The 23,296-nt window shown below is 51.9% G+C and overlaps 8 protein-coding genes across 8 annotated transcripts; 3 read left to right on the top strand and 5 right to left on the bottom strand.

Annotated features, from left to right (window-relative positions):
* Positions 1 to 1,369: 1,369 nt before the first annotated feature.
* UHO2_00635 (putative NADH2 dehydrogenase (ubiquinone) flavoprotein 1) lies at positions 1,370 to 2,908 on the bottom strand (the record flags this gene model as incomplete). The annotated part of the gene is made up of 1 exon (XM_041557255.1): positions 1,370 to 2,908. One exon carries the CDS (start codon positions 2,906 to 2,908, stop codon positions 1,370 to 1,372), a length of 1,539 nt encoding a protein of 512 aa, XP_041413189.1.
* A 2,658-nt stretch (positions 2,909 to 5,566) lies between these two features.
* Positions 5,567 to 6,230, bottom strand: UHO2_00634 (putative TIM8 - Translocase of the mitochondrial inner Membrane; the record flags this gene model as incomplete). The annotated part of the gene is made up of 4 exons (XM_041557254.1): positions 5,567 to 5,605; positions 5,714 to 5,738; positions 5,908 to 6,064; positions 6,200 to 6,230. The coding sequence occupies 4 exons, from the start codon at positions 6,228 to 6,230 to the stop codon at positions 5,567 to 5,569; spliced, it is 252 nt and encodes an 83-aa protein (XP_041413188.1).
* A 297-nt stretch (positions 6,231 to 6,527) lies between these two features.
* On the top strand, positions 6,528 to 7,682 carry UHO2_00633 (uncharacterized protein; the record flags this gene model as incomplete). The annotated part of the gene is made up of 1 exon (XM_041557253.1): positions 6,528 to 7,682. The coding sequence occupies one exon, from the start codon at positions 6,528 to 6,530 to the stop codon at positions 7,680 to 7,682; it is 1,155 nt and encodes a 384-aa protein (XP_041413187.1).
* A 185-nt stretch (positions 7,683 to 7,867) lies between these two features.
* UHO2_00632 (uncharacterized protein) lies at positions 7,868 to 8,857 on the bottom strand (the record flags this gene model as incomplete). The annotated part of the gene is made up of 1 exon (XM_041557252.1): positions 7,868 to 8,857. The coding sequence occupies one exon, from the start codon at positions 8,855 to 8,857 to the stop codon at positions 7,868 to 7,870; it is 990 nt and encodes a 329-aa protein (XP_041413186.1).
* A 438-nt stretch (positions 8,858 to 9,295) lies between these two features.
* UHO2_00631 (putative NPL4 - nuclear protein localization factor and ER translocation component) lies at positions 9,296 to 11,506 on the bottom strand (the record flags this gene model as incomplete). Its single annotated transcript, XM_041557251.1, has 1 exon — positions 9,296 to 11,506. One exon carries the CDS (start codon positions 11,504 to 11,506, stop codon positions 9,296 to 9,298), a length of 2,211 nt encoding a protein of 736 aa, XP_041413185.1.
* Positions 11,507 to 14,181: 2,675 nt separating this feature from the next.
* On the top strand, positions 14,182 to 18,993 carry UHO2_00630 (putative YOR1 - ABC transporter; the record flags this gene model as incomplete). Its single annotated transcript, XM_041557250.1, has 1 exon — positions 14,182 to 18,993. The coding sequence occupies one exon, from the start codon at positions 14,182 to 14,184 to the stop codon at positions 18,991 to 18,993; it is 4,812 nt and encodes a 1,603-aa protein (XP_041413184.1).
* A 225-nt stretch (positions 18,994 to 19,218) lies between these two features.
* On the bottom strand, positions 19,219 to 20,034 carry UHO2_00629 (uncharacterized protein; the record flags this gene model as incomplete). The annotated part of the gene is made up of 1 exon (XM_041557249.1): positions 19,219 to 20,034. One exon carries the CDS (start codon positions 20,032 to 20,034, stop codon positions 19,219 to 19,221), a length of 816 nt encoding a protein of 271 aa, XP_041413183.1.
* Positions 20,035 to 20,423: 389 nt separating this feature from the next.
* On the top strand, positions 20,424 to 23,099 carry UHO2_00628 (uncharacterized protein; the record flags this gene model as incomplete). The annotated part of the gene is made up of 1 exon (XM_041557248.1): positions 20,424 to 23,099. The coding sequence occupies one exon, from the start codon at positions 20,424 to 20,426 to the stop codon at positions 23,097 to 23,099; it is 2,676 nt and encodes an 891-aa protein (XP_041413182.1).
* Between the last annotated feature and the right edge of the window lie 197 nt (positions 23,100 to 23,296).

The following is a 23,296-nucleotide window of genomic DNA, read 5'->3' as shown; positions in this document are numbered from 1 at the left end:
ATCGCGGGGTGTGTGCGTGGTGCTTGATTGGACAGCAGCGTCGTTTGCGATATAGATGTTATGCAGGTGTGGATGTGAAGGAAATAGTTGTTGTGATAGGGTTCAGTGGTTATATACAGCCATCACCTGCTCCCCCTCAAGGCAGGTAGAACAAGCTAAGGCATGTCAAACAGCGCAGTAACTTACTGCAAGACAGTACATCAAAGAGTAGAGGCAAGAACGTGACTGTGTAGCGCACAAAACCCTTGTGAACAGACATCATCATTTCTCATCACGACACCTCTATTCTCAGCCCTGGTCATAGGTTGGCCAGCGTGTGGAGAGCACCATTTGTTGCTTCGCTTTCCCACACTTTCTCGTTCGCACCTAGCTCTTCTAGACCTCGGATCGAGATCAGGACATGCGACGCTAGAAATAGCTACTGTATCCTTCCTCTTTCCCGCCCTTACACCAACTGTGACGACGAGAGGGAGAGATGCTTAATCAACGCTGCCGAAACAACGGACCTCGGCTAGCATTGCACATTAGCGGTGGCGGTCGACAGATGCACACAACGGCGAAAGGGCTAAGGGGCTGCACGATGAGTTGTTTGACGGGCAAGCATGCAAGCTTTGTGTTACACAACGCCTAGATGTAAGTGGAGGCGATTTGTGGGGAAAACGCGGCGGCTACGTCAGAGGCACAGAAGCCGAGTGCGAATGCCAGACACCAAGAAATTCGCCCAGCTTGATAAGGTAACACAAAAGGCAGCAGCTCGCAGGGTCCACTTCGTCTTCGGCTGCAACAGTGCTGAGCCAACTCCAATGTCATCCTGCTTTCTGTCGTGAAGCTCTTTGCGCCGGGCTCATACCGATTGCGAGCTTGGACCAACCGTGACCGGCGAAGTGAAGCAACCATGCAAGGTAGTGCATACCAGAGGACTACCGCCGGATTTGTCATCCCCACATCTCGCCATGTCTCGCTCTTGCGCTTGTCTTGCAGCGGGCAAACATCTTTCGTGCGTATAGCCCTGGCAAACACCAAGCCAGTGGCAATGCTAATCCTTACCCCACAAATGCAGCTCACCAACACCCGAGGATGTTATCTTAGCGAAGAGAAGCGATTGCGAGTGAGCGTGCGAGGGTGTGGAGAACATGCTTCGGTGTTCTAGAATAGCACTTTCAATCCAGCTACAGGCACTGATAAGGAATTGCCTCGATGGGTCTTGCACGAGTCACAAGCCACCGCATCTCAATGAGCATCTCCTGTTCACTATCATTCATCGAAATAACTCATCATATCAATTACAAGCAAGAAGATGTGTGTATCATGTATCAATTGAGCACAAGAATGAAAATTGTCGACATATGAAATCAACTGAGAGAGAAATCTACTGCGACTGAGCAAGAGCCTTTGGCGAAACAGGAGTACCCATGTTAGCAGGGAAGGCGTACTGAGGGTCCATATCCTTCAACCTCCTTCCACCGACAAGCACAGGACCGTTCTTCTCCTGGTACAATCGCATCCTCTCCTCGATCTCGGGTCGGAACCAACGCAGCAAACCCTGAATGGGCCAAGCAGCTGCATCGGCAAGCGCACAGATGGTGTGACCCTCCATCTGCTTGGTCAACTCGTAGATCATGTCGATCTCACGGTTGTTACCACGGCCTTCCTCGAAACGCTCCATCATGTTGGCGAGCCAAGTAGTACCCTCTCGGCATGGAGTGCACTGACCGCACGACTCGTGCTTGTAGAACTTAGCGAAACGAGAGATGGCCTGAACAACGTCGGTAGTCTTGTCCATCACAATGACGGCACCGGTACCGAGCGAAGACTGGTTCTCACGGAGCGAGTCAAAGTCCATGAGGACCTCCTCGCATTTGTGCTTGGGAAGGATGGGAACGGAAGATCCACCAGGGACGATACCGAGCAAGTTATCCCAACCACCACGGACACCACCGCAGTGACGCTCGATGAGCTCCTTGAGTGGGATCGACATCTCCTCCTCGACGACGCATGGCGTGTTGACGTGACCAGAGATGGCGAAGAGCTTGGTACCCTGGTTTTTGTCACGACCGAAACCGGCGAACCACGCTGGGCCTCGTCGGATGATGGTAGGTGCAGCGGCGACGGTCTCGACGTTGGCGACGGTGGTGGGGCAACCAAAGACACCGACATCGGCGGGGAAGGGAGGCTTCAAACGAGGCTTACCCTGCTTACCCTCGAGCGACTCGATGAGGGCGGTCTCCTCACCGCAAATGTAGGCACCGGCACCCTTGTGAACATAGACGTCAAAATCGTAACCGGAACCGCAAGCGTTCTTGCCAATGAGACCAGCGTCGTAGGCCTCCTTGATAGCGTGCTGAAGGTGGGCGACCTCAAGGTAGAACTCTCCTCGAACGTAGATGTAGGCAGCGTTGGCGTTCATGGCGCGACCAGCGACAAGGCAGCCCTCGATAAGCTTGTGGGGATCACCACGCATGATCTCTCGGTCCTTGCAGGTACCAGGCTCACCCTCATCGGCGTTGATGACAAGGTAACGAGGGCGAGGATCCTTCTCCCATCCTGGCTTGTTCATGAAACTCCACTTGAGACCGGAGGGAAAACCGGCACCACCACGACCACGCATACCGGACTCCTTCATCTGCGAAATGATCCAATCGTGACCCTTGAGAAGGATGTCCTTGGTGCGGTGCCAGTCACCACGTGCCTTGGCGCCTTTAAGACCGTGCTCGTGGCGCATGTAGGCGTTCTGGAAGATGCGGTCCTGGTCACGGAGACCACCGAAGGAGCGAACGGGGGTGTCGGTGACGGTTGCAAGGCCGCGAGCCTGCGATGGTGTGGCGCAGGCGACCTTGGCAGCATTGTTGAGGCTCTTTGCTGTTGCCGAGCGAGCGGCGCTTCGAGCGACCAAGCCTGCAGTGGTCATAGTTGTAGAGGAAGCGATGAAGTGGCGATGCAATGCGAAGGATGAGATGCGATAAAGTAGGTCGATTGTTAGAAATCGGACGAAGTAAAGGTGATGGTGTATTAAGGCAAAGGTTGCAGGGCTGTTATCAGTAATCTGAGCTTACCTGGTGTTGGTCGGGGAGTGAAAAGTATGCTGGTATTATCAATGAAAGCTATTAATGCTACTTACTAGCTCTCTGCATGATGTGACGTGTTGAGTAGGTTGATGGTGAGGAACGAAAGGTGGAAGGAATGGCAATCTAAGCCATTTGAGATTGAAACGGTGGTGGCACTGACTTGCTAGCTCTGGAATCAGCTTCTAGACGGCTGCTTGCCGAGACTTGCGCTGCTGCCCGTTTCTTGGGTGGCAGATATGATAATCTCAACACTTACCGTACGAAGAAATGCAGAATTCACAGTAAATTCTCAAAGCTTGCTGACCAAAGCACCCAACGTCGCTTGGCGCGCGCTCAAGGCTCCAATCAGCACACTTTGAATTTCTCAGCTGCTAAACTCGGATCCGCTCGGCTTGCCTCGTTGCATCGGGAATCAGAATCGGGCAAGCTACGCAGCTCGATACTAGATCTCGATACGTCTGTAGACTCTCACCGCGCAACGCACTTCACAAGGCAAGCTAGTTTTCTGTCATCTGTCCATTCGTTGGTGGCTCTCGAAATGTTTGCATACAAAGCTTCAGTATCGGTGCGGGTTCGGTAGCGTACTGCGATAAGGAATCGGACTGAGTGCATTCGAAGATGTGTCTCCATCACCGCTATTGGGACAAGGTCAAAGACAGGTTAGTCGATTGCGTTGTCGAAGTCAGGGTTCAGCATCAGAACATGTGATCCACTTACGTCTCCTTGTCGCAGCTTTCCAGCTGCTGAAGTGCAGCCCTCTGCTTCTGACCATACGCTCGCTGGAAGTAAGAGAAATACACCTGTCAACACGACACGCTTCACTGTCAGCTCTTTACGGTTCCATCTCCGCTGCTCTTCTTTCCGATCCTCATACATACCTGAGTAACAGACAAAACCAGCACCAGACCACCCATAGCAGCAGTCTGAGCCCACATGAAGTAATCACAAATCTTTCTACCAGGTGCGAACTTGTCCAACCCATCAATAGGCACACCGTTCGAACTATTCAGCGGCGGGTTCCCGTAGACCCTCGTACAGACTTCTACCGACTGCCTGTGCTTTGTCGCAATCACCACCGTTCCTATTGACCCTACTATCGCTGTGATCAAGACGAGGAGGAAATTGATGCGAATGTTTAGGCGGTAGATCGAACTCATTTCTATGCGAATCGTGGCTAGGCCGATGACTTGCCATGCCAGAGTTGTGATGGCTAGGAACAGGAGGACGAGTGGGGAGATGCGGGGAAGCGTGTCTACAGCAGCAAGCACGGTGGGTGTAGTGGTGGTGAGGACGATGATGCATCCTGATACGAAGGCAAATTCGAGTGGGATGAGGTAGCTACCTGACTTGATGAGCGGATAGGTGAGGCAGCAGAATTCCACTCCACGGCCTCAGCGTCCTCGTTTGGTTTGTGTGTGGTCTTCCATCCTGCTCAATCCTCCTTTGATCAGCCTGGCAATGCTGGTGGTCCTGACAACGAAGTTCGTTGGGTTGTTGGTTCTTGAAGTTGATGCTGGAACCTCGTCTACCAGAGACAGAAGTTTCTTGAGGCGGCTGTTGAACCTCTTGATACCCAAAAGATTGCTGCAATACCAGATTGCACGACGACGACGATGAATTTGAAGAACCGAATCTACCAGTGACCGAGCTAGACGAACAAAACGGAACGAGTGCAAGAAAGATGATGATCAGAAGCAAGATACTTCCAGTTGATATCATTGAATGGCCTGCGGAGGACCGGTGGTTGAAACATAGCTCAAAGCGCAGTCTCAACTCTGGCGTGCTACGCTGGCTCCCGAAGACGGTCAGCACCGGCGACAAGAGCAGACATGACGAGGCAGCCAACTCTACATTCAAAACGAGGTGGAAGAGGAGCCTTCGTCAACTGTCAAACTTGGCAACCGAGTTGCAGGGCATATTGGCGTCGCGCTCTGTTGCCGCGATTTTCTGCAGCAAAATTGAGCGCAAACGCGGCATCGGTCGGGACATATCACTTCGCTCATCATCAAGCATGCTCTTTCCACAACGTCATCTTGTCAAGGCTCAATCACTGTGCTGAGCATCCCTGGCTCCCTCGATAGGGCCACAACTTCTATGGAAGCTCATAATTCGCCGAAGACATGTCCCGTTCCGCTTAATCGGGCAAGGCTGAAGCCCGAGAAACTTGCATCTTAGTCGCCGCATCGGGATGGCCTGACATCCTTGTAAGCAGAACGAGTCGGTTTATTAGAGCAGTGTCGTTGGACCATCACAAAGTTCAAGTGTTGTCTGTGTCGAGTGTATCAATTGCAGCTTGCTCGCCTGGCCACGTGGACGACGTCTGATTCCGAGTGTCGTCTGCTGGTCCGCTCAGCGGTGGGACGGAGCTCAGAAATCAGTCGAGTCTGTCTTGTCCTTCTACCTTCCGTCAAATGGCGGACTGCACAGGTCGAAATCGTAAGAATGGTGTGTGCTGTTAAAGCTTTTGTAGTACTGATACAAGAGGTCGGGGATGATGAAGATTACGACATCTGTCCTCGCTGTTCTTGCAACTTGTTGACCTGCGATCGTCGTATGAGCACCAAACATTTGGGAAAAGGCACAGCGTCAGCGATCGAGCTCAATAGTAGCTAAAAGTATCGTATGCGGGGTTGCTTTGTGAGGCTTACGATGAACAAAGAAGTGTCGAGGAATCTGCATAAGCAACAAGCGATCGACCGAGCGCGAAGAAGAAGAGAGGCTCTCGTCAGAAATGTCCATTAGCTACACCGATCCCATGCGTACCGTTACAAAGAGACTCCTCCGAGCAGGCTGACAACTTGCGAAAGGCTTTACCGGTGAAGTATGCTAAATGTGTACTTACCGTTCGACGCAGTTACTCAAACAAGCTTCTTCGCCACGACCAAAGCTAGATCCGATGCTTGACTTGATGCACTGATCCCAGCATCGGTCGGTGAAAGTGTGAATCGAAGACTGAACACGAGCCTTGGCCTGTTCGGCGTCGAGAAAGGTTTGCAACTCTGTTCGATCCCATCGCCAAAAGAAGAGAAGGAAGAGTCTTTGTCAGAATTCTTTACCCCACTTACTTCTCGAAACGAAAGGTCCGCTGTCCGGCGGAAGCTGGGTACCAGGGAAGAGAGTGACGGAGTGCTTACCCTTCTGATCAGCTTCTGCGAGTCCGGACATTGTATATAATATGGTGTTGGTTGATGTTCGAAGAAGTGATGCGGATGTCAAAACTTTCGATGTGGAGATGTAAGCGTTCTGATCTTCTCCTTGGGCCAAAAGCGTGAATTAGTCATGCTGAAGTACTCCAAATTTTGCAGCGTGAAGGTTGGCAGTGAAATTTGACTGTCTCCGCGAACTTTTTTTGTGAACCCTGAATTCAAAATCTTCCTCAGCCCCGCTCTAGCGCCTCCCCATCACCTCTCTAACACCTCCGTACTTCCTATATTCCGGCTCGCAACAGGACAGATTAGTAAGATGGCGGAAGCAAAGCTCACAAAGAAGCAACAAAAGAACGTCGCGTTTAGGGCAAAGAAGGGCAAAGCTACTGCCTTGGCACACCACCCCGCCACCCCTGACGATGTTGTCGACGCTGAAGATGTTCCTTCGACCAGCACGGTCGAAATGACCAAGGCCTCAACATCGTCAAAGAAGGCAGCAAAGGCAGAGAAGCCAACAAAGACCATGAAGGTGTCCAAAATGGAGGGTGACGCAGTAGCTGACGATGCAGCAACAGGCGAAGCTCCAGCCAAAGAAGAAAAGCGATCCCACAAACGCAAGCGTCTAGCAGCCGAAGCGGCAGCTGGCATCACCTCCCAACCCGGACCTTCCACCAGCAGCCAACCTCAAGATTCATCAAAGCCCAAACCCACCACCAAACCCAAAAAGACTGCCCCTGAAGCACCCGCCAAGAAAACAACTTTCGGCGAGGACGGAGAAGTAGCAGCCGAACAAACGGTCAAACCTACCATCCCCACCACAATCGAATCCAGCGCAAAGGGGAACAAGTACATCCTCTTCATCGGCAACATGGCTTTCACCACCACTACCGATACTATCTCCAAGCATTTCGGTCAGACATGTGGCGAGGTCCCCTCCGTCCGACTTCTCACGAAGAAAGCAGACCCGAATTCACTTGCGAACCTCCCTGCATCAAAAAGGAAGTCCATTGCAAAGGGTAAAGCTCAGGATCCGACCAAAGCTCAGTCGAAAGGATGTGCTTTTGTTGAATTCAAGTCCTCAGAGGCGCTACGCAAAGCGCTGAAGTTTCACCATACTATGCTGGAGGGGAGGAATATCAATGTGGAATTGACAGCGGGTGGTGGTGGGAAGAGTGAGTCGAGACAGGAAAAGATTAAAGCCAAGAATGCTGGGTTGGAGAAGGAAAGGCAAAAGTTGCATGGGAAATATGTGGCGCCGAAGAACGAGGCGCGGAAGCAGGCGAGAGGGGCGAAAGGGGCGAAAGGTGGGCAAGAGGGTGAAGGAGAAGGGAGGGAGAGGAAGAGACAGAGGAGGGATGGAAATGCGGAAGAAGGTGGAAGTCGATGGGGAAGGAACAGCGGGAAGGAGAGGAAAGTGCCAAGATTCATGGCGACTGGTTCGAATGCTGTGCGTGTTGCTCCCACGTCTTAAGCTCAACTTCCATCGCAGGGTGGTGTTTGCTCAATGATATACCAATGCACATGCTTTTGGCACAAAAGCAGATGCGAGAATGAGAGGTTTCTATGACAATTCAGATTGATGAAAGTGAAGTGATAACGACAACAAGCAAAGCTAGCAAGAAGGAAAGGTTGTGAGAAGGATCAATGATGTACCCTTTAGCCAGTGGAGCTATCCGCAGCAGCATCATCGACATTCCACAGACACATTCCAATATGAGGATCCTTACTCTCCCCACCCTTAGCCGCACAATCATCGCCGAAAGCCTTGATCGCCTCATCAGCAGCATAATCATAGTCCAACTGACAGAACCCGTATGTGTAACTGATCGCGTTCGTCCACATAGCACTGCACTGTTGCTTGGTCTTTTCGTCCACAATAGTATCATCTCCACCGTCAATAGTCGTGTAACCTTTCAGCTTCTTCGAGTTAGTGATGGTGGGGAGGACGTTGGCGCATTGACGCATGAAGGCGGAGTTTGTGACTTTGCGTTGTGCGCATTTGCTCTTGTGAGGGGTAAGGATGGGTGCGTTGGAGGCTTTGCAGCAAGCAAGAGCACCGGTGATGGAGTGATCGACGAGAGAGTAGTGGAAGGTTCCTTGGGCCTTGAAGCCGTCTTTGTCATTGGTGCCTTTACCGGAAGCGTTGGGGTTAGAAGCAGGAGTACCAGACGCAGGGTCATGCGTACCAGGCTTTGGTGCGGGAGCATCAGGGGCAGGGGCAGGGGCAGGCTTCTTGTAATCGTCTTTGTAGTTAGGCCAGATTTGAGGACACTGGCCTTTGTCAGGATTGATATATTCGCCTGGATATTTCGAGCAGCTATCTTTGAAGGCTGCAACAGCTTCTTCAGGTTTAGAACCGGGGAGGTGGTGGCAGAATTGTATGCCCATTCGACGAGAACCTGGAGCGCTGCCCATATCAAGCGCTTGATGCTCAAAGCATTTGTACTCGGCTGCGGAGGGAATTTCGGCAGAAGTGCCCATACAGCAGAACAAGTCGTTGACCTTAGTGTTGTCAGTAAGGACAATGTTGTACTGAAGGATGACTGCCAAGTTGGGGTCGGAGATTTGCGTGGTAGCCGAGATTGAGGGGAGGAGACTGACGCAGATAGCGCCCAGAAGGGTAAGCCAGGAGCCGTTGGGTTGCATAGTGAAGATTTCCGGCGGTTTTCAAGGCTGATGTAGGGAGGTAGGGAGAGGGAAGTTGGAAGAGTGGGCATTGGAGGTGCTCGAGCATATATATGATGAGACTTCTTGCTCTGGCAAATGAATCAACAGCTCGACTCGGATAAGACCCACCAAGCAGCACAGGCAGTGCGAGACAACACCTAACCAGTCCTACGCATGATCACACCCACTTGTATCCACCGAAATGAAACCTGCTCCGTCAGTCGAGTCGATCCCAGCGGCCATGAATGTCGGTGTGCCTCAACATGTCGACCGCGGACAAATGAAGGTGGGAGTTAATCCAGCAGCCCTAACTCTAGTGTTACGCACCAATCATCACAGACCATACGCTGCAAAGCAGCAAGAAACATGTTGAAATGTGGTGAAATTGAGTGCGTATGTTGAAAACGAGAGAGCAAATTAGAGGGGCAAACCGCAGATCTCGCAATCGATGGCACTCGACTCGTTGTGGTAGGTACAGTGAGAGCATACTTTGACGCCCGCCGGTCCGTCGTCTGCTGACGCAGCAGCAATGGCGGCCGCTGTCGCTGCGTCCGCATCGCTAGATTCATTTCTGGCAGATGCTCGACGCACGTGCGAGATCTGGACATCGTCATCGTCATCGTCGCCCTGTCCATTATCGTAAAAGTGCTCATTGGCATCGTCAAATCCAACATCGTCGTCTGAGTCCATGCCTCCGTCGTAGGTGAAATCATCTTTCGGTGGCGCAGCAGTCTTGTTCTCGCTGTTGCTAGACGGAGCGTGTTCGCGGGCAAGCGCCATGAGTGTTTGCCAACCGGGGCGCAAAAGGAGCGCGTCGAGTGCAGCGCCAGAGTCATGGGCTGTGGCAAGGCGACAGAGAGCAGCCATGTCATCCTGGTCCAGGAAGCCACTAGTGTCGAGGAAAGCAAGCAGATGCCAATCACTGAGAGCGCCGACGAGCTTCTCCCGCACCTGATCATCGTCCGCTCGCGACTTGCCCTTGGTGCTCTCCACGCCATCGCCAACAGGGTACAGCTCCTTCTGCCCCACGATCTTGCCAATGCTGGTGAGTGCGACTGTGAGATCTTGGTCGTGCAGTCCCGGACGGTTCTCAATGGGAAACTTGGAGCTGAGGAAGGTCGGGTTTGGAGCGTTCGGGAAACCATGTGTCGCATTGACAATGAGATACTCGACTGGGAAGGTGGGCTTGGCGCTCTCCTTGACGTCGATCTTGTACTCGTTGGTGTAGCGGTAGAAGACTTCTGGGACGTATCGCTCGCCCTCGCTAGGCTTGACTCGAATGATGTTGGGATTGACACTGGCCTCGATCATGTCAGCCTGCACCATGCCCATTCCCTGCTCGCTGATCTGGTAGGCTGAAACGTCGATGGCGCCGTCCTCTGTACCGCTCAAAATGCAGGTGACGAACTTGGAGTTAAATCGACCCGACGAGCTGAAGCGGGATGGGTTGGGGTTCCCAAGTTGAAGCTGAGCTGCAAAGATGGTTTCGATACCGGAAAGGAAGAAGCTTTCCTTGTGGCGTTTGCATACGACTTTTCCAGTCATGGATGGGTCTTGGTGCGATGGGTCGGCAGGACTCAAATCCGAGTAGATCATACCGACAAACTCGAGACCACAGAGCTTAGCGAGCTTCTCAATGCGAGGCTGCTCGTCCCATGGCACGCCAAGTGTCAGACCATCAAGCTCGCCTTCTTGTGGTGGCTCGTGAATGGCCTCGACTACTGCTTTGACGCCCATCGGCACATCCGGATATGCCTCGTATCGTCCGAGAAGGAAGCCAAATCGTTGGGTAGCAGTGCTTCGCCAGAAAGCGAGGATGTTCTCGATGAGGTCGGGGTGTGCGAACTCGACATGGTCGACCATTCGATATGGCTGTCGTTGAAGCGTAATGGCAGAAGGCTGACATTTAGTACAAATACCAGCGGGCCAACTCGGATGGCTTTCCGATGGACACGGCTTCTTCACGGTATAATTGACCTCTTCGAGTGGTGGGATGAAGGATTGACTTGGCTTGTTGGTGGCAATGTCCCGCTTGCGCAGATATGCATGGAAGGAAAGATGCTTGATGTTGTTCTCGGTCTGATACTTGGAGTCGTAAGGTTCAAGCGGCATGCAGTAGTCGCACATACCCTTTGGACCGTGACGACAGAATTGCGAGTCCTTCTTGCGGGTGATCTTGCATTCTTGTGCCTCCCAGTACGTGTCCACGCTGTGCTCTTTGGCAGTCTCCCATGGCTTTTTGGGTCGAGAGGACGATGCTGAAGTTGTGGTGCTGGACGAAGTCACGGCTGCTGCTGCTGATGCTGCGGGTGCAGTCGATGATTCAGCGGTTGGAGTAGAGGGTACAGCATCGGCACTGGAAGATGAAGCATCTGCGGTAGCGGCGGCGGTTTCGGCGTAAGCTGCAAAGAGAAGGTGCCCGTGACCAATACCTAGCTCTCCAAGCGTACTGCCCTTGAGAGTGTTGGCCTCGAACTCTCCTCCTCGAGGCTGGTTGGAGAAAGTGAGCGAGTTTGGATCGGCACCCGGAGTGGTCTGGAGCACCTTTTGGATGAGGAGCGATGCATCGTCGGTTGGCTGTAGCTCGAAGCGGAAGTTGCCATCCTTGGAGCGGACACGGACGATCATGGTCGCCTTCCTTCTAGCGGTCGAGGCTGGCTGGCAAGATCTGTTGGCAGCGCTTAAATGATCTGGACCCGCGTGAAGATGCTGAAGGATGTGGCTGTAACCAGACTTGATGCTCTGGAAGATGAAGGTGATGTTGTTTGAGGCTGAGCTTTGATCTGATGGGTGTCTGCGTGTGAAGTGTAAATTGAGAAGGAAGTGGAGGTTTGAGCGTTTCTTTCTTGTCGCTGTGCTGATTGCTGCGCCTTTCGTTTCATCATTGAGATACGGTCCACGCGTAGCGCAGTCGATCACGATTTTCGGACCAGCCTTGTTAGAAGAATAAATAAAATAAATAAAATAAATAAAATAAATAAAATAAATAAAATAAATAAAATAAATAAATAAATAAATAAACAAATGAAATAAATAAAGAAATAAAGAAAATCCCGCGCGAAAGCAATTGCAGGTCTAACAGATTAAAAGCCAACCTTCTGACGGTCGGGCTCGTCTGGGAAAACGACGTTGTCGAGGATGTCTTTCGCATGGAATCGGAGCACAGGCTTCCGTCACGAGCATAATGGGGCCAGCGATGGTCACAAGCTTATCACCCAATCAGCATGATATGCGACTCACTCGCTGATATGACCATCTTTCCTTTGGAAACAGACTAGGGAGGAAACACGAAGGTACAAGGAGACACTAATTACAGCTCAACGGTGACGAGGTCTGACACCATTGATACTTGACAGAGGTGCTTGAGAGGTGGTTGGTCTGTTGCACCCAAGACCGGCGACGAGGACGTTGCCATTGAGTCTTGTGAATTAGGTGTCATTCAAGGCGGTTCGAGTCATTGCCCAGAAAGTCCGTCTTGTGGCTTGAGCATGCTCCGAGATTTGAAGCATGGTGCACATGGTTTTTGGATGAAGCATGAACGTTATGGTACGACGAAGCGTGCCGAGCAGCTTGCACGGCTCGCACTTATCCAGGTCGGGCAGCTGGCAGGAACAAAAGGGACAGAGGGGCTCAACATGCTTTTTGCTGCTTTTTGCTGCATCACCAACCGACGCACCAGTTACCTGCACTTACTCGGAAATAGCGTGGCGCTGATTGGCAGCTTCCACTCGCACACACACACACGCGGATTTTGTTCGTAGCTTTCCTGGAGAAGTCAAGTCCGCGGACGGACGTACACGTTCAATAGACTGCAGCGCTGCATGCGGCAATAGAACCAAAGCGACGGCCCCAACGTGCTTTCGTGTGTACACAGGATCCTGCTGTACGCTCAACGTGCTGAACCAGTCTTCGGTGCGGACGACAAAGTAGCCTGTTCTGGATACATAGCGATCAGTACGCTACAGAAGGAAAGGAGGCAACTCGATTGAAATGGTAGACCTGACTTGGGTCGATTGACGATATGAAAGTGTTTGACAGCCTGTCGAACGGCGTTCATCGACAGCAGTAATTTATTTACTTTTGAATTAGCCGTGAGTTGCAAATACCGCGCGGTCACAAGGAAGAGGTTTGCCGCGCTGCCCTTTTTGCTGAGTGTTTCTTGAGGCAGCCGAATTTGCAAAAGGGAAATAAATGAATGAGCCGAGTGTGTTGCCATGCGGTGCTGAGGTAAAACTGACTTGTTTTCGATCCAAGCGGACAAACCAGAAAATGCATGGCCGAGCAACGAATCTTCAGACTCAAGACGATCGATCCTCTTTTCATGGCAATGCCACCGCCACTTGGCGCTGTTCACTGCCTCTCTCGTCGCTGCTGTTGACTGAGTTCGTTTAGATCCAACTACATGATCAGGAGAGTGAGCAGCAAGTGATGATGACGACGTTGTTTTTTAGTAGCCGGTCACCATGTCGCGTTGTTTTGCATCACTTTCCACCTATTCAATCGAAACACTTGTATGGCATGCACAGACCCTTACTGTGCCTGCGCCATCGCTGCACATATCTTGCTTGTCAAGCAAGCTGAAGAAAGAAGGTACAAGGGTCTGCAAATGTGACTTTCGTCGGCGTTGTTCTGTGTGCTCGCCTGTTTCTCAACCGACGACGTTCCGGTTTGCTCTTCTCCGTGACTTGGCCGGTCTCTCTCTCTCTCTCTTTCTCTCTCTCTCTCTCTCTGTGTGTGTGTGTGTGTGGGTCTCTGTGTGTGTGTCTCTCTCTCTCTCTCTCTTTTGCTGTCCCTGTGTTTGTCACTCTTGTGGTGTGTTCCTCTAACTACTGTAAACCCCGCCTTGCCTTTGAGGCCCCTTGTCCCTCTTCTCATCCTCATCCTCATCCTCCTTCCCGTCTCCACTTTGCCGACGTTGGCAAAGCTTTTTCTTTTCCTTCCATCACATCTCCTACTGGTTGAGGTCATTTCTTTCTTCCTCACCATCATCTTGTTCGCGTCGATCGTTATCGCCTTTCCGCATCTTCTTTCTTCCTGTGCATCGAAATCCATTCCGACAACAAGCGCACATCAGCATACTTTTCGCGCATCAACCGCTTGTTATCCGACGGCTTTCTGTTTCTTCAATTGAGCGAGCTTGCTACTCAAACAACCACCTTCCACACCCTCTGTTAACCATCAGTCTAAATTAGCGCTTCAATCACCGTCCATTTCGTTCTAGACCGGACCACCACCTCATCGGCAGCCTGCCTTCACCAAGTGACACCGTCGCATCTACCCAGGCGCCTCGCTACGCTTTAGCCATGTCGACTGCGCCAGATAAAGCTGCGCAGTCGGCCATCCCAACACCTGAGGTGGCCCCTCAGCCCTCCTCCACCTCCGCAGTCCAGTCTGCTTCCTCGGCAGTCATCGCAGGCACAGATCATGAATCACATAGCGAGTCTTCTAGAAGTGCAGCTCCTTCCAGCGAGCAGACGCCACCGCTATCCGTTGCTGGGGAAGAGAAGCCAGGTTACGAATACAATCCAGGCGTCCGTAGCTTCATTGGAGGCAAACACAAGGAAAAGTGGTATCAGATCTGGCGACCCAAGAATCCACCTTCGCCTCCACCAAACAGCCTCGACGACGCCCGTCTCATCCCTCTAGCCAATGCCAGCATCATCAACCGCATCTTCTTCCAATGGATGACCCCCATCATGGTCCTCGGATACCAGCGTCCTCTCGAAGCTACAGATCTTTGGCAGCTCTCCGAGGATCTCAGCGCAAAGCAGCTCGGTGGCCAGCTCAACCGCGATTGGGATCGTCGTGTTCGCGAGGCCAAGGAATACAATGCCAAGCTCGTCTCTGGTGAGATTAAGCCAGGCTGGCGACGTCGCACATCCTGGGCACTCCGCTCCACTCTCAAACCTAAGGCCGGAAACACCAAGCAGCGCGAGGCCCGATGGCGAGCACCACCCAAACCAACACCCAGCAACGCTGCTCCCGCGGGTCCCGGCAAGCCAGCCAAGACTGTCAAGGATCCCTCAGGACACAAGAAGCCTTCGCTTGTCTGGGCCATGCACGACCAGCTTGGTTGGAAGTTGTGGTCTGGTCTCATCTTCAAGATTGTTGGTGACGCTTCGCTCATCACTTCGCCTCTCGTCCTCAAAGCTATCATCAAGTATGCTCAGGAGCACTACGCCGCTAATGCTAGGGGCGTCCCAGGTCCCTCAGTCGGTGAAGGTGTTGGCCTTTCCTTCGCTCTCTTCTTCATGCAGATCATTTCGTCACTCGGTACCCATCAATTCTTCTGGCGCTCCATGTCATGTGGTGTTGAGTCGCGTGCGGCTCTCATCACTGCCATCTTCGACCGTGCCATGAAGATGAACGGCAAGGCTCGATCCAGTGGCAAGCTCATCAACCACATCTCCACCGACTGCAGTCGTATCGACTTTGCCTCGGCATGGTTCTCCGTCGTCTTTGCTGCTCCTGTTCAAATGGTCATCTGCATCATCATCCTTCTCACTCAGCTCGGTCCTTCAGCGCTTGCTGGTTTCGCCATCTTTGCCCTTGCTACACCACTTCAATTGCAGGCGATGAAGGCCCTCTTCAAGATCCGACGAGCTTCGATGAAGTGGACCGATGCCCGTGCCAAGACCATCCAGGAGGTGCTTGGAGGCATGCGAATCGTCAAGTCGTTTTCTCACGAGTCCAAGTTCCTCGACCGAATCTACGACATTCGTAAGAACGAGCTCAACGGTATCCGCAAGATTCTCATCATTCGTTCTGCCAACAACGCCATCGCCTTCAGTCTGCCCATTCTTGCAGCTGTGCTCGCCTTCATCGTCTACAGCTTGACTGGACACGACCTGAACCCTGCCATTGTCTTCCCCTCGCTAACGCTCTTCCAGCTTCTGCGTATGCCGCTCATGTTCTTGCCCCTTTCGCTTTCCGCCACCACGGATGCCAGGAACGCCTTCGACCGTCTCTACACTGTCTTCACTGCCGAACAGCTCGAGGACAGCGTGGAGCACGATGAGGAGAGCAAGTTTGCTCTTGTTGTGCGTGACGGATCGTTCCGATGGGAGACTGCTGAAGCCGAGGAGGCTCTTCAGTCTAAGACCAAGCCCAAGGGCGGCGCTAAAGGTGCCGCCGGTGCCAAGTCGACATCCGGGCAAGGCAGATTTGGCAAGACCAAGAACTTCATGAAGAAGTCAGCGACTCCACCTGCTGCGAACGAATCGGGTCTTCCCGCCCCCGTCACGGCTAAGAAGCCCGACACCGACAACGGACGACGCCTGCAACAAATCCAGGCCGAACAGAACGACTCCGCTGTCGAAGATGACACTGAGGCAGTCCTCACTGAAGCTCAGCTTGAGCCAAATATCGGCGAGGCAACGTCGTCCGAGAAGGTCGAGATCGAGGAGCAAGTGCCTTTCTCCATGAACCACGTTAACATGACCATCCCCAAGGGCGAGCTCGTCGCCATCGTTGGTCCTGTCGGTTCCGGCAAGTCATCCTTCCTTCAGGCCTGTATCGGTGAGATGCGACAGACTGGCGGTTCAGTCCAATGGGGTAGCGAGCGAGTTGCCTACTGCTCGCAGAGTGCCTGGATCCAGAACGCCACCGTGCGCAACAACATCCTCTTCGGCCAGCCTTTCGATGAGGAGCGCTATTGGCACGCGGTCAAGGTGTCCGAGCTCGAGACTGATTTGGCTATCTTGCCAGCAGGCGATCTTACCGAGATTGGCGAGAAAGGTGTCAACCTTAGTGGTGGTCAGAAGCAGCGTGTCAACATCGCTCGTGCTCTCTACTACAATGCAGACATTGTCTGCCTCGATGATCCGCTTTCGGCTGTCGACGCTCACGTCGGCAAGGCTCTCTTCTACAACGCCATAATGGGTCTGCGCGCCAAGGGTACCACTGTTCTTCTCGTTACACATGCTCTTCATTTCTTGCCAGATGTCGACCGCATCATCACCCTTGAAGATGGTCACATTGCCGAGATGGGTACCTACGACGAGCTCAATCACGCCAACGGACCTTTCCAGCACCTGGTACTCGAGTTCGGTGGTGAGAAGGAACAAGACGAAGAGGAGAAGAAGGAAGACGAAGACGAGGCCATCGAGGAAGCTGATGGCAAGAAGGGGAAGAAGGTGGACCGCAGTCACTTGACTGGCGGCAAGGGTGGCGACAAGGCCGGTACTCTCATGCAAGCTGAGGAGCGCAACACCGGTTCTGTCTCCCTTCGTGTCTATCTCTCGTATCTCAAGTTCGGTCGTGGCTCTTACATGGTTCCCATCTGTTTGGTCAGCTTGGTCCTCATGCAGGTGGCCAACATCTTCAACTCGTACTGGCTCATTTGGTGGCAGAAGGACCACTTCAACCAGCCCATCGGCTTCTACATGGGTATCTACGCAATGCTCGGTATCGTCATGACCATCTTCACCTTCATCATGGGTTGTGCTATGGGTTTCCTCAGTTATTACGCCTGCAAGCGTGTCCATCACGAGGCTATTCAGCGTGTCGTCTACGCACCCATGGCTTGGCTCGACGTGACACCTATCGGACGTATCATGAACCGATTCTCAAAGGACGTTGATGTTGTTGACAATCAGCTCGCTGATGCTGTTCGTATGGCTGCCAATACCATTGCATCCGTTGCAGGTGCTGTGATCTTGATCACCATTCTCACGCACTACTTCGTGATTGCCGTTGCTGTCATTCTGATATTTTACTTCTACGGTGCTCTCTTCTACCGCTCTTCGGCGCGAGAGGTCAAGCGACTCGACGCTATCCTGCGATCCAGTCTCTACTCGCACTTCTCCGAGACTCTTTCGGGCCTTGCTACTATTCGCGCATACCGCGAGACCGAGACTTTCATCAAGGAGAACCAGAAGCGAATGGATGTCGAGAACCGTGCTTACTACCTCAGTATCACCAACCAGCGATGGCTCGGTGTTCGACTCGACCTGCTCGGTGCGCTCCTTGTGCTCATTGTCGCTTTGCTCACCACTGCCAGCTCTACACCCATCACCGGCGGTAACGCTGGTATCGCGCTCACGTACATGCTTACTGTCTCCCAGGCCTTCTCCTGGATGACGCGTCAGATCGCTGAAGTCGAGAACGACTCGGCTTCCGTCGAGAGATTGCTGTACTACGCAGAAGAGCTGGAGCAGGAGAAAGCTCAGACTCGTCCTGACAACCCAACGCGTGAGTCGTGGCCTGAAGAGGGTCGCATCTCGTTTAAGGATATCTGGCTCAGCTATCGACCTGGACTTCCTTCTGTGCTCAAGGGCATTTCGCTCAAAGTCGGCAGTGGTGAGAAGGTTGGTATTGTTGGACGTACTGGTGCGGGTAAGAGTTCCTTACTCACCGCATTGCTACGATTGGTTGAGCTCAGCAAGGGCTCGATCGAGATCGATGGCATTGATGTCGGTCAGATCGGTCTTGAGGATTTGAGACGCAAACTTGCCATCTTACCTCAAGAACCTTTGCTGTTCAGTGGCACACTTCGCTCGAACCTTGACCCATTCGGAATCTACGATGATGCTCGACTCAACGACGCGCTCAAACGAGCCTATCTCATCGGCGATGACACGCACACTCATAGTGCAGCTACCCCTGTCATCCCCGCACTTACAGGCGACCCTGACGCATCATCGCTCCACGACGCCGACTCCGAAAAGAAAGCCCTTGCTCTCTCGGGCGACTCAACCCCAACCCGCACCGTCTCACGCATCAATCTAGACACAGTCATCGAGGAAGAAGGTGCAAACCTTTCCGTCGGTCAACGCTCGCTCGTTTCCCTAGCTCGAGCTCTCGTTAAGAACTCTAAGATCATTCTGCTCGATGAAGCCACAGCATCGGTTGATCTTGAGACTGACGCAAAGATTCAGCAGACAATCAGAGAGGAGTTTTCCAATCGAACAATCCTGTGCATTGCGCATAGATTGAGAACGATTTTGTCATACGATCGGATTGCGGTGTTCGATAAGGGAGAGTTGGCGGAGTACGCTAGTCCACTGGAGTTGTTCGATAGGGAGGATGGGATCTTTAGGAGTATGTGTGTGAGAAGTAATATCACGCGGGAAGAGATTTTGAGGAATGCTAAGACCAGCGGTTTTGAGGCTTAGTTCCAGACTTCAAAAGGTAGCGGTCTAGCTTGTCGCTTCAGCATATCACATACACAGTCATACCTATAGGAATTGCATTCTGTTCATCTAACTTCAGACTGTGTTGCAGGGGATGTTACTCTGAGTGCTATTTGAGTTCGTCTGATTCGCATCACAAGTGTCACTACGAATGCAATCAGCATAGACATGCACATGACGAATCTGCGACTGAGAATCTCCTTAAGCTCAGCCGTAGCTTCCCATCTGATTCCCACTCTTAGGCTTACTAATCTTACCAATGTTCTTCTTAACAATATCAAACACTACCGCATACATATTCCTCATATCCGTCAGATGCATCTTTAACCTATACACCATCTTCCTATCATGTTCTCTTAACGCTTCTGCATAGTCTTCCACACCTGGATACCTAACCAACTTCGCCGCAAGATCTCCTCTCGCCGAATGATAGGTGAAAGGAGTAGAAAGTAGATTGTACGCCGAATCCTGCGTCCTCACTATCTCATTCAGCGCCTCTTCTTGAATGGAAACTCCAAACGTGTCTCCGTCTTCCATTTGGGGCATCTGGAGGTTGATGTACATCTTGAGAGAATCCATTGTTTCGATTATTTCGTCCCATTCTGCGCGTAGATCGGTGAAAGCGGTTGTGAGGTAGGAAGGAGTGTGGACGACGCCGGTATAGACGTGCGCTGAGCCTTCGGCGTTGGTGCAGGAGGAGGAGGGCTCACCATTGGTGGTGGTAGTGGAATCGGTGGTTTTACGCTTCTTACTGCTCGGACCATCCTCAATCTTCAGTGTGGAAGATGAAGCGGGATGTACGGTGACATCAGTACCAATAGGGCTGGGATCAAAGTAACGAGACTTCGAGAAAAGATGGTCTTTGTTACGGTCGATTTCGGCGATTTTAGCGTTGAGCGAGAGGATCTTAGCAGGGAGGGTGGTTTGGATAATGTTAATGGCGTTGGAGCGGATCGATTGTTGCCATGCTTCAAGGGCGTCTGTTGTAGACTGGTCGAATTTGAGCGTTACTGCCACTGACATTGTGGCAGTTGTTTGCGGTGAATGAGGGTAGGAGGGAAAGGAGAAGAAAGCACAGTTAAGGCTTGACAGGTGTCAAGAGCTCCACATCTTCCTAAAATTCACTACTGCGCTGCGCGAGAGAGTCGAGGGTCTAACAAATTAGAATTTGGACAGCAGCGCACCGACCAACACTTCACTCGCTTAGACCTGCATATCAAGCTGCCAACCTGTCATGCTTCCAACACCATCAACCTCATTAACTCGACCCTGCTTTGCTTCGATCGGCCCTGGTGGCAATCTGACAACCACAACAGCAGTCCATAAGCTTGCTTCAACACATCTCATGATCCAGTACACATAACCAACTTCCCTCCGACCAGCTTCGCGTCCTTCGGCAAGTTTCTGGCAAGATGGCTCTGCAACACGACGAAGCCGAACTTCTCAAAGCCTACCATCTCGACTCGCTCGAACCCACTCGCTGGCACACCACCGAGCTCGAAAACGACGACAAAGAAACCGCAGCCTCCACCTCTGTCGCCGACGAACCTGACCCCCTCGGTCTCCGTTCTTCCATGGCAACCTTCCGTGGGCTTCCCAAAGATGTCAAGACCCAAACCTCGCTCTCATCTAAAGCTTTCGATCCGAAAGTGTTCCTCTCCACCATCCACCCCGATGCGACCTTCGCTGATCTCTCGCATGGTATTCAGAATTTGAAAGCAAGCATAGATCAGAGGTCGGAGGCGTTGAAGGTATTGGTTGAGGATAACTTTGACCGGTTTGTTGCGGTTAAAGCTACCACGGATGGAGTTTATAGGGAGATGAGGGATACTGAATCTGGGCCGTTGCGGCCTCAAGCGAATTATGGAACGGCGAATCTAAATGGGATTCTGGCAAACGCATCAGCAAAGGCAGATCAAGTGTTTATGCCGGTACTCGAGAATAATCTCAAAACCATCAAACTAAGGTCGACGCTAGGAGTGTTTGAGAGATCGAAATTCTTCTTCAACCTCCCTGGCTCCCTCTCCGAATCTGTGGAATTAGGGAGGTACGAAATGGCACTACGAGATTACAAAAAGGGCAAATACCTACTCGATAGCCGACCAGGTCAACTTCTCGCAGTAGGGAACAAATCCGAACCCGCAGGTGGAGCACGTAACGACGTTCAACAGAAACGCGTATTCGCTAAAGTATGGGATGCGGTGGAAGCGACGATGAAGGATATGCAGTCTCGTCTCACCGCGCAACTGCGGGAACCGAAACGAAGTGTGGAGGAACAGGAGAAAACGATAGAGATCTTGCTGGAGTTGGATCCGACTGATGATCCGGTATCGATTTATTTAGAGGCTCAACATCAGCATTTAAGGAGTGTGATGCAGAAGACGTTAGATGGTGGAGTGGCGAGGATCGAGGTTAGTCAAATTGGGCAGAGACAGAAAGGCGGAGTGGGGGAGAAGGATAGAGCGAGGGATTTGCAGAAGAGTATGCGACTGACAGAAGCGATGGATGCGAACTTTGACAAGTGTGTTGGTGCGAAAACTTGGAAGGCGATTTACGATCTGGTGAAATCGTTGTCAGAGACGATCACAGGTTCGTTGCCGAATTTCTGGAGGGTGGCCAAGAATCATGCCGAGGGAAAGTTCGTCAATAGCAAGACAAGGCTTGGTGCAAGTGCAGGGCAAAACGTGGGACCGGGAATGTCAGCGCAAAACAAAGCATGGGCAGTGGAAGCGCTAGATGCGTACATCAGTCTCATCTCCCATCTGTTCTCTCTCACCGACGTTTCCATCCTTACCCGTCAACCACTACCCATGCAACAACCGGATTGGGTTCCCACCAACACAAGCTCCCCAACCGCGGCTCACTATCTACGCGAAACGCTTACCCAACTCGTGGAAGCTTGCAACGATTTGGCAACGCTAGGTATTGCTTCAGCCAGCTCGTTGCGAGGATTATTGGCCAATGCGAGATTCAGCTTTGTTCAGGTGCTATGTATAGTTTGGCAGGAGGATGCAAAGTTGTTCCACATGTTGGAGGATTGGACGTTGAATCCAGAGGAGCAGGCTACGACGTTGCATTTGAGGGAGATTGTGGTTCTTCATAAGTCTAATGCCCGGCAAGCATTTCATCTTGCAGGTGGAAGATCGGCATCGACACCAGTATCAGCGTTGGAAGTTAGTCGGAAGCATCGAACTGCAGAACAGCCTGTTCCTCCAGAGTTCACGCAAAGGATCAAGGGGGCCTTCCTCGATGCGTTGTACGCTTTCCTAGACGGGTTGGTGCATTTGGCGTTTTCAGACTACAGTCCTTTAGAACCTCGAACAGCGCTTAGTGTCCAAACCGTCCCTGGGCATCCGGGTACTTCAGTCGATGTACGAGATCTGGATACAAGGGTGTTACTCAGTGTAACCAACCTCTCCCATCTCTCTCGAGTCATCATCCCAAGCCTAGTCAAGCAGTTCAGCGACGCATATTTGGTTAAGATGGAAGAAGATCTTTCCACACTCAACGAAGTTTCCTCCCAATTGGACAACACCTTGTTTTCGGACTACATCAAACGTAAATCCTCTACCCTCTCCGCTATCATTTCGCACGGTATTCTCTCATCCCAAATCGATTGGGCCGGAATTCCAAAGCCTAGCTCAGTACATCCGTTTATATACGAATCTCTCCTATCCCTCGTTCAGGTTCATGCGCATGTTCGGTCCATTGCAAAACCGCTCGTTGCCAGAACTATCACCACTTTGGTTGACGACTTAGCTGCGACAACACTCGATAGCTTCCAAAAGGTGGGGAGATTCGGAATGGGTGGAATGCTGCAAGCTACATTGGAGATTGAGTTTTTGCATCAGACTCTGAGCGCGTTTATTAGTAGTAAGGCAGAAGGGTTATTGAAGCAGGTATACGAGACGATCAGTCAGAAGTATAGAAGGGTTGATGCAGGGGAAAAGGAACAGTTGAATGCGGAGTTGGAGAGGGTGAAGCAGATTTTGGTGCAAAGTAGGAAGGCGACGGCGTTGGAGTTTTTGTGTTTTAGAAAGCCGAGGAAGGAGAAAGATGGCAAGGAGGGGGAGAAGGATGGGTCGTAGAATGTGGCTTCTCGTCGAGTTAGCGTGCAATGAGAATGAGTCGTTCTTAGCAAGCCTTTCGCGAGATGTGGTTCTGTTAGAAAGTGTGTGTTTGTATCTGGTGTGATTACATTGCATTGCATAAAAACAGAGGCAGAATGGTGGGATGGTGTGTCTGAAAACTGTACATACAAATACTGTGCCACTATAACGCCGAG

Source organism: Ustilago hordei (genome assembly GCF_900519145.1).
Source record: "Ustilago hordei strain Uho2 genome assembly, contig: UHO2_contig_01, whole genome shotgun sequence".
In the NCBI taxonomy this organism is placed as follows: domain Eukaryota; kingdom Fungi; phylum Basidiomycota; class Ustilaginomycetes; order Ustilaginales; family Ustilaginaceae; genus Ustilago; species Ustilago hordei.
This window is presented reverse-complemented; position numbering and strand designations above follow the sequence as displayed.